Source organism: Aethina tumida, chromosome 1 (genome assembly GCF_024364675.1).
Source record: "Aethina tumida isolate Nest 87 chromosome 1, icAetTumi1.1, whole genome shotgun sequence".
Lineage (NCBI taxonomy): Eukaryota > Metazoa > Arthropoda > Insecta > Coleoptera > Nitidulidae > Aethina > Aethina tumida.
Genome location: NC_065435.1, coordinates 36,611,363 through 36,624,579, shown reverse-complemented (window position 1 = coordinate 36,624,579; position 13,217 = coordinate 36,611,363). Strand labels below are relative to the sequence as shown.

The following is a 13,217-nucleotide window of genomic DNA, read 5'->3' as shown; positions in this document are numbered from 1 at the left end:
CTACCAGGTCATCGCATCAGTTATAATTGGCTTCCCAAGAGGAGATGAAACATTATTTGTTTTAAGTAGTGTCAAAATTTTTCATTCTTTATAATAGTGTAAGCTACATTATGCTGTAAATTAGATTTTTTTAGAAGAATGCTTCAAGTAAACTAATTAGGGTTAACAAGACAGCATTAAGTTAACTAAGGAAAGCATATTATCATATTTTGTACGCTGGGTCAGCTCCTGGAGTAATATTTATACGATCCACATTCCGCACATTTTGGCAGATTGAAATAACCTCTTTCCGTAATTCGCCAAAGAGCATTATAGGATCGGATACAGAACAAAATAAAATTACACAAAGATCAGTTGTCAAGATTGTCAATGAGTTGTCAAAGAATACGAACCGTATTCCATATCAGTCTTCACAATTTTGCCAAATTAATTTAAGTGTTTCTTTTCTATGAAAACTTTTTTCTAAATGTTAGTGTAACATTATCTCAGTCATCTAAATCTTATCAATATTAAAATTTGCCCTAATATATATTATTTATTTCCTTGAAAATTATTACTTTTTACCAGTGTGCGTTTATATTCGGATTCAAACTCAGATAAATCAAATGTATATGAAAAAATACATTCAAAATTTATAGTCAAATTATTTTATTATCATTAACCATTAGTGACAATAAAGTATGTATCTAAGGACATTTATATAATATTTAAAAAACAAAAGAAAACTTACTGCATTGTCCCGGATGTGAATCGGTATGGTCTCAGTCGGGGATCGTCGTCTCGGTACGGATATTCGAACCGGCACGACTTTGGGCGCCGTGTTTGAAGGATATAACTGTACATATTATATATATATATATCAGTTACTAAATCAATAAACTATGTGTAATTTGAGGAGAAATGACAAACCAAGTGAAAAACTCAATAAAACCCAAAAGTCTGCCGGCGCTTCAAGAGGTACCCGAAAACTATGCCTTAGGAATAAAATATCTGCTGTCTGCTAAACTACAGACACCTTCGGTAAATCCTGGAAATACTTCTAAAACCAATCCTTTCTCCCAACTGGCCACCCCACACCTCCAAAACGCAAAAGTTTTCCACGAAGTGGGTCACGCCTATGAAGGTGATGTCGAAATCGTCTGATGATGACGCACCCCTGCGCTCACCGAAAGGACACGAAAGTACCGGAAGTCTTTATTTCCATTAAGGTCAAAAGCCAAAAGTGAATAATTGGAACAGTTTACCAGCATCTGGTTCAGTTTTTGATTCCAATCATTGTGCATCAGTGGATATATTTTTAGTAACTGGAGATTGAAATCTGCCCCGAGTGAATTGGACTAATGATGAGTATAGTGTTTTCATGAGTACTGAGGTTTACTCATTAAACTATCACTTATCATTAGTTGATTGGGATTTACTTTTTAGCAATATGGATGTTAATGATTGTGAGCACAAATCTTATGAAATTTTATACAATATGTTCCATCTTGATCTACCTGTAAAAAATAATTAAGAACTATGTTTCTTAAGTTGTTCTATAAAGAGCTTATGACATTAACAATTCGTTATTCATTTGCAAATATTTGAATTTCGTTGTCATAAACAAATTTAAATATTTTTCATAAAATCAAGTAGCCCAAAAAGATTTCTTTATTTGGTTACCACCAAACTGTAACCAGTTCATACGGAAACATACCTCTCTTATACATAATTTGTTTTCAGAATAAATTCAGATTGAAATCTGAAAGTACGATGTAAAAGGCAAATGCTGGAAAGATTCTAGTGTCCCAAGAATTGGATTTAAATGTACGTATAATTTTCATCTGTATTCAAGATTTTTATAATTAATGATATATTTTATGCTAAAACATACACAATTAAATTATATAATTTAAATAAAAAACAAATAAACCATTTCGACGATTCGTTGGACACCAGGAGTTAGTTACACATTGACAGACTGATTACTATCATATAAATGAAGATGAAATGAGCTACGACAAAGCCACACGATATCGGGAAATATTTTCTCCGAGGCTATGAAATGTGAAAAAAAAATCCAAGAAATCAGAAAAAAGTACAAGAAAAAATCCCAATAAAGAAGAAAACAAGGCTGAGGACTGGAATGTTCCTGCTGGAGTTCCACATATCTGTGTGTGTATAAAGCAGGTACTTTCATTTTGTTGAAATGTTTCCACAGTATGGACCTATGTTTCAACTCATCTAACATTTGAGAATTAAGCATGTTTATAATAATTATAATTTGATAATTGTGGCGAAGAAATTTTTCCTATTGTAATCTGTACTTTATGACGGTAAATGCGTTTCCTAAATAATTATGTTGTATATATTATAAATAATTATGTTATATATAGCTGTAAATCTGGCTACTGAATAATTGGAGTTTGAAATAATCGACAATGTGTCGAAACCATTTTATAACACCAAACTAAATTATCGCCTTAAGGGCGGCGTCTCCCTGTGTTAAATTCCCTATACAAACGCCGCCGACGACTTGGAGCAAATCTCAAAAACTACGCAATCAATCTATTTGAAATTTTGGGTGTGGATTAACAAATGTTTGATCTTTGACATGACATAGTTTTAAAGCCGTAATTTTATTTAATAACAAAGTGATTGATGATCAAACTAAGGTCATTTTCTACCATTTTTGTACAGCAAATAACTCAAAAAATAAAGAATATTTTGGTAAATGAAATATGTCATGTCAAAGTTTAGATATTTAACAAGACTGTACAGTAAAAATTTTCCGAGAAAAATAATTCGTTTTTTAGATTTGCTCCAAATTAGCAAATTAATAAAATTTCATACGTAAACCGAATAATCATAGAAATCTGTAAGTATAAGTGATTGCGGAGAAGGAAGGGGAGTATGTCATGTGTTCCACTCATTATTCATAGATGGCCTATTGACTGGACGTATTCAGGGAAATTTGTACATTTTTATACGTTATTATAGTAATAAAATTTAGAAACTCTTTGATTCATAATACTACTAATTTCAGAATTACAAATTGGCCACATGTAAGAAAGCCATGTGAGCTTGTATCATACAAGAAATTCAAAAATAAAATATATATTTTTAAAAAATATTGATAATTGATTATTCATCATTAATTAAATTTATGTGATGTAAAAATATATTTTAATCTCATTATTTAAATAGTTATCAAATTATTTAAATAGTACATTTTTAACCTGGAAATCTAAAATGAAAATTCTGCTTATTGTTCAATATAATATAATACAATACAATTTTCATTATCTGATAAATTAAAATCAAAACACTTTTTATATATATGTTTGGTTTATAATTACAGTAAAGTAATGCGTAAACTTTGTAATTTGAATGAAATTTATAGGAATGGAACGTAGTGAAACAAATTATTTCAAAAATTAATGTTTTATTAAAATGTCATTTTTTTTTCTTTTCTTGCGCTTCTCTGATGTAGGGTGGATCTAAACATTTTAAATTTCGCCCTCTTCTATTTAAAATTATCTCTGGCCCCAGACAATTCAAAAAGAATCTTTCCAATTTTGGAAGCATTTTGTTAATCCAAAAGTCTTCATCTTTAGGAATTACTTCGACGAGAATTTTATTTTTTGGCCCTGAATATACAATAAAATAGCATCGTTTAGCTCCTATAATATTTAGTTGGCCTTGTATTTGATAGTAATATTCGTGATTTTTCCTAAGTGCTATTTTATTGTCTTTCATTGACAAATATGGTATTTGTTTTCTTATAATCCCCTCTTCTAACGAATATCCAGATTTGAAGGTCTTATAAGAACACTTTACCACAATTTCGTCTTCAGAAATAATTCCTGAAAATATAAAAATTTAATTATAAAAATACACAATATAATTTATAAAAATTTGATACCATCAGGTGAAGCTCCTAAATATCCATGAAGAACGTCAACAAATAAACCGGCAGGCTTTACAATTTTATTGTATTCTTCTTCAAATTTTTTTATTGCTACCGTTTCATTTATTTTCCCGTACTTTGTAGCTTCAGTAGAAAAATTATTTTTTCTTAAAATTTTTTTAACTATACTATCACAAGATTCTTTTAATTTTATAACATCTCCAAAATTGGAAGCAGTAAGCCGGTGCATTCTTTCCGTTAAATAATTTGGATTGTTAAATTGGCCAATTGTTTTTTCGTTTATTTTAAACTGTTCTTATTTAGTAATCTTTAAGAAAACTTGTTTAAAAATTATGTATATATACATAAAGCATACACCACCTTCAAACGTTCGCACAAATTTTGTACTGCTGAGTTGATATCACTATCTGAAACATATGTTTCCGCTATGTTAGGACCATAGTTAGAATCTCCTGAAAATTTGATCCTTTTTTTTACAGATTCCCTATCATAAGGATTTTTGCGCTTCCGCTCTTTTTCATTACCCTGAGCACTTATAAATTTTTTTAGATTTTTACCTGGACTTTCATTAAAATATGATTTCCAAGGTTTTGTATGCCAATCTGAACCATAATTGTAAGAGAGGACGCTTAAATGAGCTCGTATTTGAAATGAATTTCTTTGAATCAAGTTCAATCTTTTTCCCATATTGAAACGAGCCATTATATTCATAAAAATTTCTGTTTTATTGTTGGTTTCTTTATCATGAAGTAAATCAGCCTTCATTAATAATTGCTCAATAGCACCAAAAAGATGGTGATGCAGGCCAGAAGATATAAGTTGAGTTGTTCGATCATTAGAAACGTCTCCAGTATTGGTGCACAAATACTGTTTGCAAGCACTGTGATTACCATAAACGTGATATATTGTATTTCTAATATCGGCTCTTAGATTTTCTGGATCCTGCGAATTTGCGTAAATTGCAGATTGAACTGATTTATTTAGTTCATTAATAGTATCGCTTTTTAACATCTTTCTGGCGTCAACAGGGACCCCTTGAGTATCTTTTTTAATTTTGTAAAGGTTTTTACTGAAATTTTTTAATACATGGTTCATGCATTCAATTTTAACAACCTAAAAAGTATTGTGTAAATATTTGTAAAACTTATCTATTATTTTATATTACAAGTTTACCTCGTGTCCATATGGTACCTTTTCTTTAATATTTTTAAAAACTGAGGAATCACCATCTGCAATAAATTTTAAGTATTTCAACCCATGTATTTCTATGCTGTTATTAAATCCCTCTACTATTATATCCTGTTCCATTGAAGATGATGAACCGGACCAATTTTTAAAACAAAGATGTGTTTTAGCAGCTTCATTATTGTTTTCGGCTCTAGCGCAAATACAACAGTATTTATTCCTTACACCTACGAGTAATACTTTTCCTGTTGTTTTCCCTATTATAACAGCCTACAAATTATAACATAAAATGTTATTTGTTACATATCCGAATATATTATAAACTTACAGCTCCAGAATTTGCATTATACGTATGTCCATAGCTTCGTTTAGACCATCCTCCATCTAAATATCCATCAGTTATATATGGAATGCCATGTGAATCTACATGTCCTTCCTTAATTGCAGCTTCACGTTCTAATTTTCCAGCTTCTTCCAAAGCAAGCCATAATGATTCTTTCCATACCTATAATATTTCATGTATAAAAACAATAAAAATTTCAGTAATGGTACTATAACACACCTGATCCAATTCATTTTGAATTTTATAATACAAATTTTTAGATAAACATGGAATATCCATTACTTTCAATAATTCCATTAAATGTGCGTAGGTGCTTCCTACTGAAAATGTTCCCCATACAGCTGCTCTATTAATTTTGGACCTTGTTTTCGGATTTTCTGTTGAAACTGATACTTCTTTGTCACAAATGTTGCATTTTAAAATAAATGTGCTTCTTAACCCACATCGCACTTCTTTTAGATAAACTAATTGTCCACCAGTGCACCTCTTGTTGTGTTGTACTTGAATTTTAGTTGTTATATTTAGGAAGTATCTGATATCTACAATTCGATAACCTGTCAATGAATTGATTTCAGGAACAACTTCTATATCCAAAGGAAAATTTTCAATTCTAAAATAATACTAATTAAGTCGTCGCCGTCAGATATGGTTTCCAAAAAAGATGAATTTTGCCAATTTGAATAAAAACGTACCGTTCATATTCTTCATTTATTTCTGAAAACGTTTTTCTTTCACTTTTGCATGGGGTTAAATTAGACTTAGTTCTAACAGAACGTAACGGGGTTGTTGTACCACATGGACTAAGAGCTTCTTCGTTTGGACGTGAATTGAAAATATATCGGGAACATTGGGTAGATTCTTTATAATTCTCAACTCGTTCTAAAAGTTTATCCACAATATATGATCCTATTTTCTCTACTTCCCTTTTTCTTTGTACATTTACTTGAACTTTTGATTTTTTTCCACGTCTCTTAGTCCAAGAAGCAAATCTACGCGTTTTCGGCATTTTCTAGAATTAATATTGCTTTTATTTTATTTTTGTATACTATTATATATAAATACATTATAATATACAATGGTTCATGCTTCTTTGATTTTAAATTTCATAATTATGTGTCACTTGATATTCCAATTTTATAAAGTTAATTTAATTACATAAACTCGACCTTGGGGTGGTAATGCCATTCTGCAGCCGACTATATACTATATATGTAATAAAAATTTAAAACTATGATATTTATATTAAATTCACTAAATTCGATTTGAAATAAACTAATACATTCTTCAAATAAATCATTCTTTATTCATAATTTCACTGGGAGAAAAACCAACAACAAACAATGAACATGGAATATAGATGCAACCAATGGAAAACCAAGGACACAAAAATATGAAATAATATCAAAATTGTGACATATACAAGTAAAAATCAATTAATTGATGACATGAATTAACAAATATATATACTAAACAATAATACAGCAATATAAATCAAAAATTGAATAAAAAACTTACCTTTAAGAGTTTACAATAAATTACACTTTGGCTCACGACTAAAATAGGACTAATTTGTTTCTTTGTTTGAAACTGTGACTGTTTCTTCAACCACCAAAACTGAACTAAAATTTCTGGCTCGTTTTAAATGTATACTGAATCGCACCCCTCTCATTGACCACTTAACTCAAGTACTACCCGAACAGAAAAATTCCATCCGTTTTGTTGATGTTATCACATTTCACTTAAATTTCGACACAAAAATACACGCAGGTCACATGCACTGGTTTGAATCACTCCTCACTCTAAGGGTGCGAAAGTAATTTTCGTGGCGCCAAGAGTATGTACTAAATGCAAATTTAGAGATAAGGTCACTATCCTACACAATCAAAATCGAAACAATAAGAATCGATTAAAGATTAACTTTGAGATCATTTTTTTAAATTAATAATAGATTGTAAATCGACATCCGTATTTGTATATCGTATTTATTATATTTGTTTATATGATAAAATGTGATTGGTTTAGAACTAACTATACGACACAAACCCCATTAGTAACTGTATACATTATTATACTTTTCATATATATTATTGTATCATATATTAATTTTATATAATTTTAATTAATAAAAATATATTAAGAATTCATTACTATTATAAATTTCATAATCTATTTACAACCAATAAATTCGTTATAAATATGAGATCTCGAGTGCGGTCCTGTCCCATGCAAAAAATTGTGCACACGAACGTTTTAAAACCGAATGTTTGTTTGATTTCGTGGCGGCACCACATTACGGGCTATGTTTTGTTTTGCGTCCTTTTCTGACCGAAAGTGCGATTCCTTGTCTAGTAAACGCCGCTGTTAAGTTAAACTAAGCAATTTTATTTGTAAAGTTAAGTTATATTTAATTATTTGTGAATCTCATTTATAGTCTTCCAGTGTAGGTTGAAATATAAGGATGAGATTGATTCGAAACATTTCTACCATCAACAATATTATATCAAATCGAAAAATCATCACGATATTCCTTTGCTCTGTCAGTTTGCTGACACTGTGGATTAAAACTAACTAAAGTTAAACTAAGCAATTTTATTTGTAAAGTTAAGTTATATTTATTTATTTGTGTATTTCATTTATAGTCTTCCAGTGTAGGTTGAAATATAAGGATGAGATTGATTCGAAACATTTCTACCATCAACAATTTTATATCAAATCGAAAAATCATCACGATATTCCTTTGCTCTGTCAGTTTGCTGACACTGTGGATTAAAACGAATAGAATTATAAGAAAAGATATAACTGAACCACAATTTGGTGAAATATTTATACAATATAAGAATCAAATCAAGTTTTGCTTGGGAGAAGACAACTTTGTTCTAAATTACATAGAAACGTAATCTTAGCAACATAAATGTTATTTTATTTTTTTACAAACAATTGGTTGCTATTGAAACTTGAAATAAATGTCGACGAGAGATCTGCAACTGATTTGATTTCAATGACTCTCAGGGCACGTAATATAAATATTCAGACAGGAAGTTGCTATTTTTGTAACTTTTTAAATATTTCACCTTTTTAAATCAACAGTAAATTCACGTAGGTGATTCTCTCAGCTTGAATAACTGAGCGACAGATTTCAACTATGCACTTTCTTTTTCACCATTGGTTATCACCCTCAAATGATATACTAATCTTTCCATATTTGATACTTTTATATCGCACATTATTTAGATTCTTCATGTCTGGATGACAAATTCAAATAATATCAACACAATTCATAAACCAAATCATAAAATAGTGATTACTATTTTACAATTTTCTGCGTAAATATTGATTTGCAATCTTAGTTCGATTGAAACTTATAATTAATGGCTTTCAGTTCTGCTAAAATTTTCATCTACTTTGGTGCATATATATTTTTGGTGTCTCCATATTTTCTTGAGAGTATGCGTGATTTGACAACACACTGACAACATCGAGAACTAAAGATGGAATATTTTTGTTCTGCTTATTCGCTGATTATTTAAGGGGCACACCTAGTGTGACAATCTAAAAAAAGGCCATTTTTGGGAATTAAAAAAAAAAAAAAACTAGTGAATCCATCTATTTAAAATTTTGAGGGTATATTTATACATGTTTTGAGAATACACAGTAAAATTTTTGAAATGAAATATTAAATAGTTTCGAAATGACACGCGATCTCCGGCGGCGCCAAAAAAACAAGGTCCTCCACTGCTGGAGTGATTGCAGCCTTCTCCGTTGATAAAACCTAAAAAAAAAAAAATTCTCGTTAAACTAAAACATATTGTCTGTACGATGACCCTCGGGCGAACAAACAAATCAAAAATTGACAAAATGGCGGCATGTTGAAAAAAAAAGTTAAATTTTTCCCAAAATTTTGGTCGTTTTTGGCCTGCCAAAATTCGATTTTTGATCAGATCAAAAAACTGGAGGGTCATCATATGGAGAACTATATAGAGGAGATGCAAAAAAATTTGATAACGATCGAATCATTTGTCTCCGAGTAATCACTCCAGCAAATTCGAAAAATGCTGTTTCGAGAAAAACGGGTTTAAAGATAAAATGATCGTTTTCACTGTTATAAATGGATTAAAATCATACTTACAGCTAATCTGCTATTCCAGGCCCATATAATTCACCTTCCTCTTCCTCAAAAAATGCTTGTTGAGCTGAAGAAGCTCTTCTTCGAGATGATCGACCCTCTTTTGAACAAGCCCGTTGGCGATGATCAGCGATTCGTAATCTCGTCTCGTCCTTAAGAGCCGTATAATCTCTTGCTGCAGGTCCAACTTTTACTCCCATTACATTAAATATCTTTAAAATTGAGGAGTAACCGTCATTGAATATTGAAGTTGCAAAAAAATTTGCTAATTCAATAGTTTTCACTCCATTATGAAGGTGCTTTGGTGAAAAGTGCCAAAGTAAACCGTTGTACTTTCATTATTGTTTTGAGTATTACTACCTTTGCATCTATCAAGCAATTCATGCCCAGATAAATCTTCATAAATAGGCTTTAGATCTTTTTCAACTTCTGGATCCAGTGGGAGGTAATCGTGCTTAAACTTACTCAACATTCCTTCAGCTTCCGCGCGGCGATAAGCGCACCAACTTTCTGCGCCTTCTGGACAATTATCATGGTTTGGTTTCTCATCAGTTGAACACTAACTAACGCTAACTTACGAAGTACTCGATACAACGGTCACAATAAAACTAAATGTATCTGGCTCCGAAAATACGTGACGTGGCAGTAAACGAAAAATATACCGAAATAATTATACTTATATATTTCTGTATACCCGGAGACTCACAATAGAAACCGGAATCGTATTACAAGGGTTGGAAGAGAAGGCAGACTCCGAGCAATAGCTCAGATATATCCCGTAACCAATGCAACTATCTAACTGCCGAGCGGCTACTCTTTTAAATGGCTGTAACTCAAAAACTATTTAAGATATCGATTTAAAATTTTAGTATGTTATTTTTAAAGGTATAATCTATCGAAATATGGAAGAAAAAAAATTCGATTTTTTGAAAATTTCACACTAGGTGTGCCCCTTAATCGCGATACTGATCATAGAAGATCATTTTATACTACCACACATCGCGGAGCCTTGTATCCTATTAAGCAGTATTCTTCTAAAATATCTGTAATAATGATAATAATATCATAAATGAAAAAAAAGTTTATGCTCCTATAGACATTCAAGATAAAGTAAATTGTGTTTCACTTCTTGAAAGTTTATAAAGATTTTTTAGAAAAGTACTACTTAATAGGATCCCAGGTTCCTATAATCGCGATTATAAATCAGCAACTAAGGCCAAGTTGTCCAATTTGTCAGCTCTCAAGAAAACGTGGAGACACTTAAAATATATATGCGCAAACAAATTATAAATTTCATCTGAACAAAGATTGCAAATCAGAAAATTGTAAAGTAGAAATCACTTTTTCATGATTTTGTTAATAAAATGTGTTGACATTATTTGAAGTTGTCATCTAGAGATGAGGAATCTAATTAAATTTTGACATAAAATTAGCAAATATGGAAAGATTGATATCTTAGTGTTGTTTGAGGGTAATAATCCAACCAAACGTGATAGAAAAAATTCAGTACCTAGTTGAAATTTGCCGCTCACTAATTCTTGCTTAAAGAATCAACTACGTGAATTATCTTTTGATTTAAATAGGTGACATATTTAAACATTTACAATAATAGCAACCTACTGTCTGAAGGTTTCGATGACGAGTCACTGAAATCAAATCAGTTGCAGATCTCTCGTTGATATTTATTTTGAATCAAAGAAATACTGTCTGTGATTCTGCATATAATTAACATGTGAATAGAAATTGTTTTTGTTAACATTGTTAACTTTATACTTAAATGCCGATATATATTTTGTTGCTAAGAGAGGTGAGGGATGAAATTGAAAGGAAGATAACTAGCCTGATGTATACATAAATAAACTTTTAATTAATTAGTAATTACAAAAATAAACGGACATTTGGGAGTGAGTATTGGATTGAGTAACGTTTTGCAGACTTTCATGTTTCAATAGAAACGAAGGAAGTTTGTTTGTCAAATAAAAGAAAATAACAATTATGTTGCTAAGATTACGTCACCTTATAGCATGTCACCCAGTCCAATTATAGGCAAGAGTTATGGTTAATTCAATTAATCCTAATTCGAAATATGTAGTTTAGAAACACGTTGTCGTCTTTCAAGTAAATTTGAATTGATCTTGCATTGTATTAATATTACATCATGTTGTGGTTCAGTTATATTTTTTGGTATAATTCTATTCGTTTGAATCCACAGTGTCAACAAATTGACAGAGCAAAGAAATATCGAGATGAGATGAGTTATACTAAATGGTAGAACTGTTTCGAATGAAATTCTTCCTTATATTTCAACCTATACTAAATGACTATAAATGTGATTCCCAAATATTCATATATAATATAACTTTTCAAATAAAACTACTTTGTTTACCTTTAAGTTATGTGGTTAATTTAATATAAGTTTGGTTGTTAATAAATGGATTCGACCCATTGTCGATTTTTTTAACCTTCAACTATTCAGTGGAGGTACTTAAAAGTTATATGCAACATATTTTTTTAGGAAACACATTTAGTGATTACAGTACAGATTAAAATTTAAGGAAGAATTACTTCGGCACTAATCTAAAATTATAATTGCTATAAACAAGCTTCATTCTCAGATGATAGATGAGTTGAAACCTAGATCCACACTATGGAAACATTTCCATAAAATGAAAGTACCTGCTATATACAGAGATAGATATGTGGAACTCCAACGGGAACATTCTAGACCTCAACCTTTTTGGTAGAATTTTTGAAGACGGTTTCTTGGTAATGCTGTTTTCTTCTTTATTGTGATTTTTTCTTGTACTTTTTTCGGATTTTTTGGATTTTTTTTTCATATTTCATAGCCTCAGAGAAAATATTTCCAGATGTCGTCAGGTTTTGTCATGGCTCATTTCATCTTCATTTATATAACTCCTCGTGCCCAACGAATCGTCAAAATACCTTAAAAAAGATATATAAAATTATTAATCATATCATATATACCAATTTTATTTGTTTTTCATTTAAATTAAATAATTTAATTGTGTGTGTTTTAACATAAAATATGTCATTAGTTATAAAAATCTTGAATGCAGATGAAAATTATACTTACATTTAAATCCAATTCTTGGGCCACTAGAATCTTTACATCATTTGCCTTTTGCATCGTACTTCTAGCATTACTATACACAAGTATTTCTTCCGATTATCATTTCCAATGAGGCAGGGACTCATTAATAAAAGCGAGAATATTTAACTAATAATTTTGAATTGAAGCGTAGAAGCAACTTCAGAGAGATGTGGTTCGTATGAAATAAAAGTTTGAACTGATTAAAGTTTGTTGGTAAACAAACGCGGACACTACACATGGTTTATTGGTTTAGTAACCGAGGTTGCCAGCCAAATTAACAACTCTTCTCTTTTGTCTGAATATGGCAACTCTTATAACTAAATTCAAACAGAAGGACGAACGTTATGTCTAACTCCATTTGGGGGTCTGATATCGGTGTAGCTCTTTGCCGAATTTTGCTGTTGTTACTTACTTTTCAGAGAATATGCAAGAAATTGCAGTAATTTATTCAATCAATTAATTGAAATACAAAGGATGAATCAACAAAAAAGACAACTGCTACTGTGCTCTTGAGCTGTTTCTCTCAAACTGACTCTCACTGTTT

At 30.6% G+C, this 13,217-nt stretch overlaps 2 protein-coding genes across 2 annotated transcripts in view; both read right to left on the bottom strand.

Annotated features, from left to right (window-relative positions):
- Window positions 1-13,217, bottom strand: part of LOC126264194 (uncharacterized) — a 153,077-nt gene that overhangs the window by 56,661 nt on the left and 83,199 nt on the right. The window lies entirely within an intron of this gene.
- Window positions 4,837-6,172, bottom strand: LOC126265353 (uncharacterized). The gene is made up of 6 exons (XM_049966485.1): window positions 6,131-6,172; window positions 5,658-6,048; window positions 5,424-5,600; window positions 5,084-5,365; window positions 4,920-5,023; window positions 4,837-4,852 (listed from the first exon to the last, which is right to left on the bottom strand). Exons 2-6 carry the CDS (start codon window positions 5,733-5,735, stop codon window positions 4,837-4,839), a joined length of 657 nt encoding a protein of 218 aa, XP_049822442.1. The 5' UTR covers window positions 5,736-6,048; window positions 6,131-6,172.

Bases quoted from the DNA above. Each gene is read 5' to 3' on its own strand.
- LOC126265353 (XM_049966485.1), bottom strand. From the start codon at position 5,735: ATGGAATTATTGAAAGTAATGGATATTCCATGTTTATCTAAAAATTTG. The intron at 5,601-5,657 runs GTGTGTTATAGT...GAAATATTATAG, and splicing joins TTCAAAATGAATTGGATCAG to GTATGGAAAGAATCATTATG. The intron at 5,366-5,423 runs GTAAGTTTATAA...TATAATTTGTAG, and splicing joins ATAATGCAAATTCTGGAGCT to GCTGTTATAATAGGGAAAAC.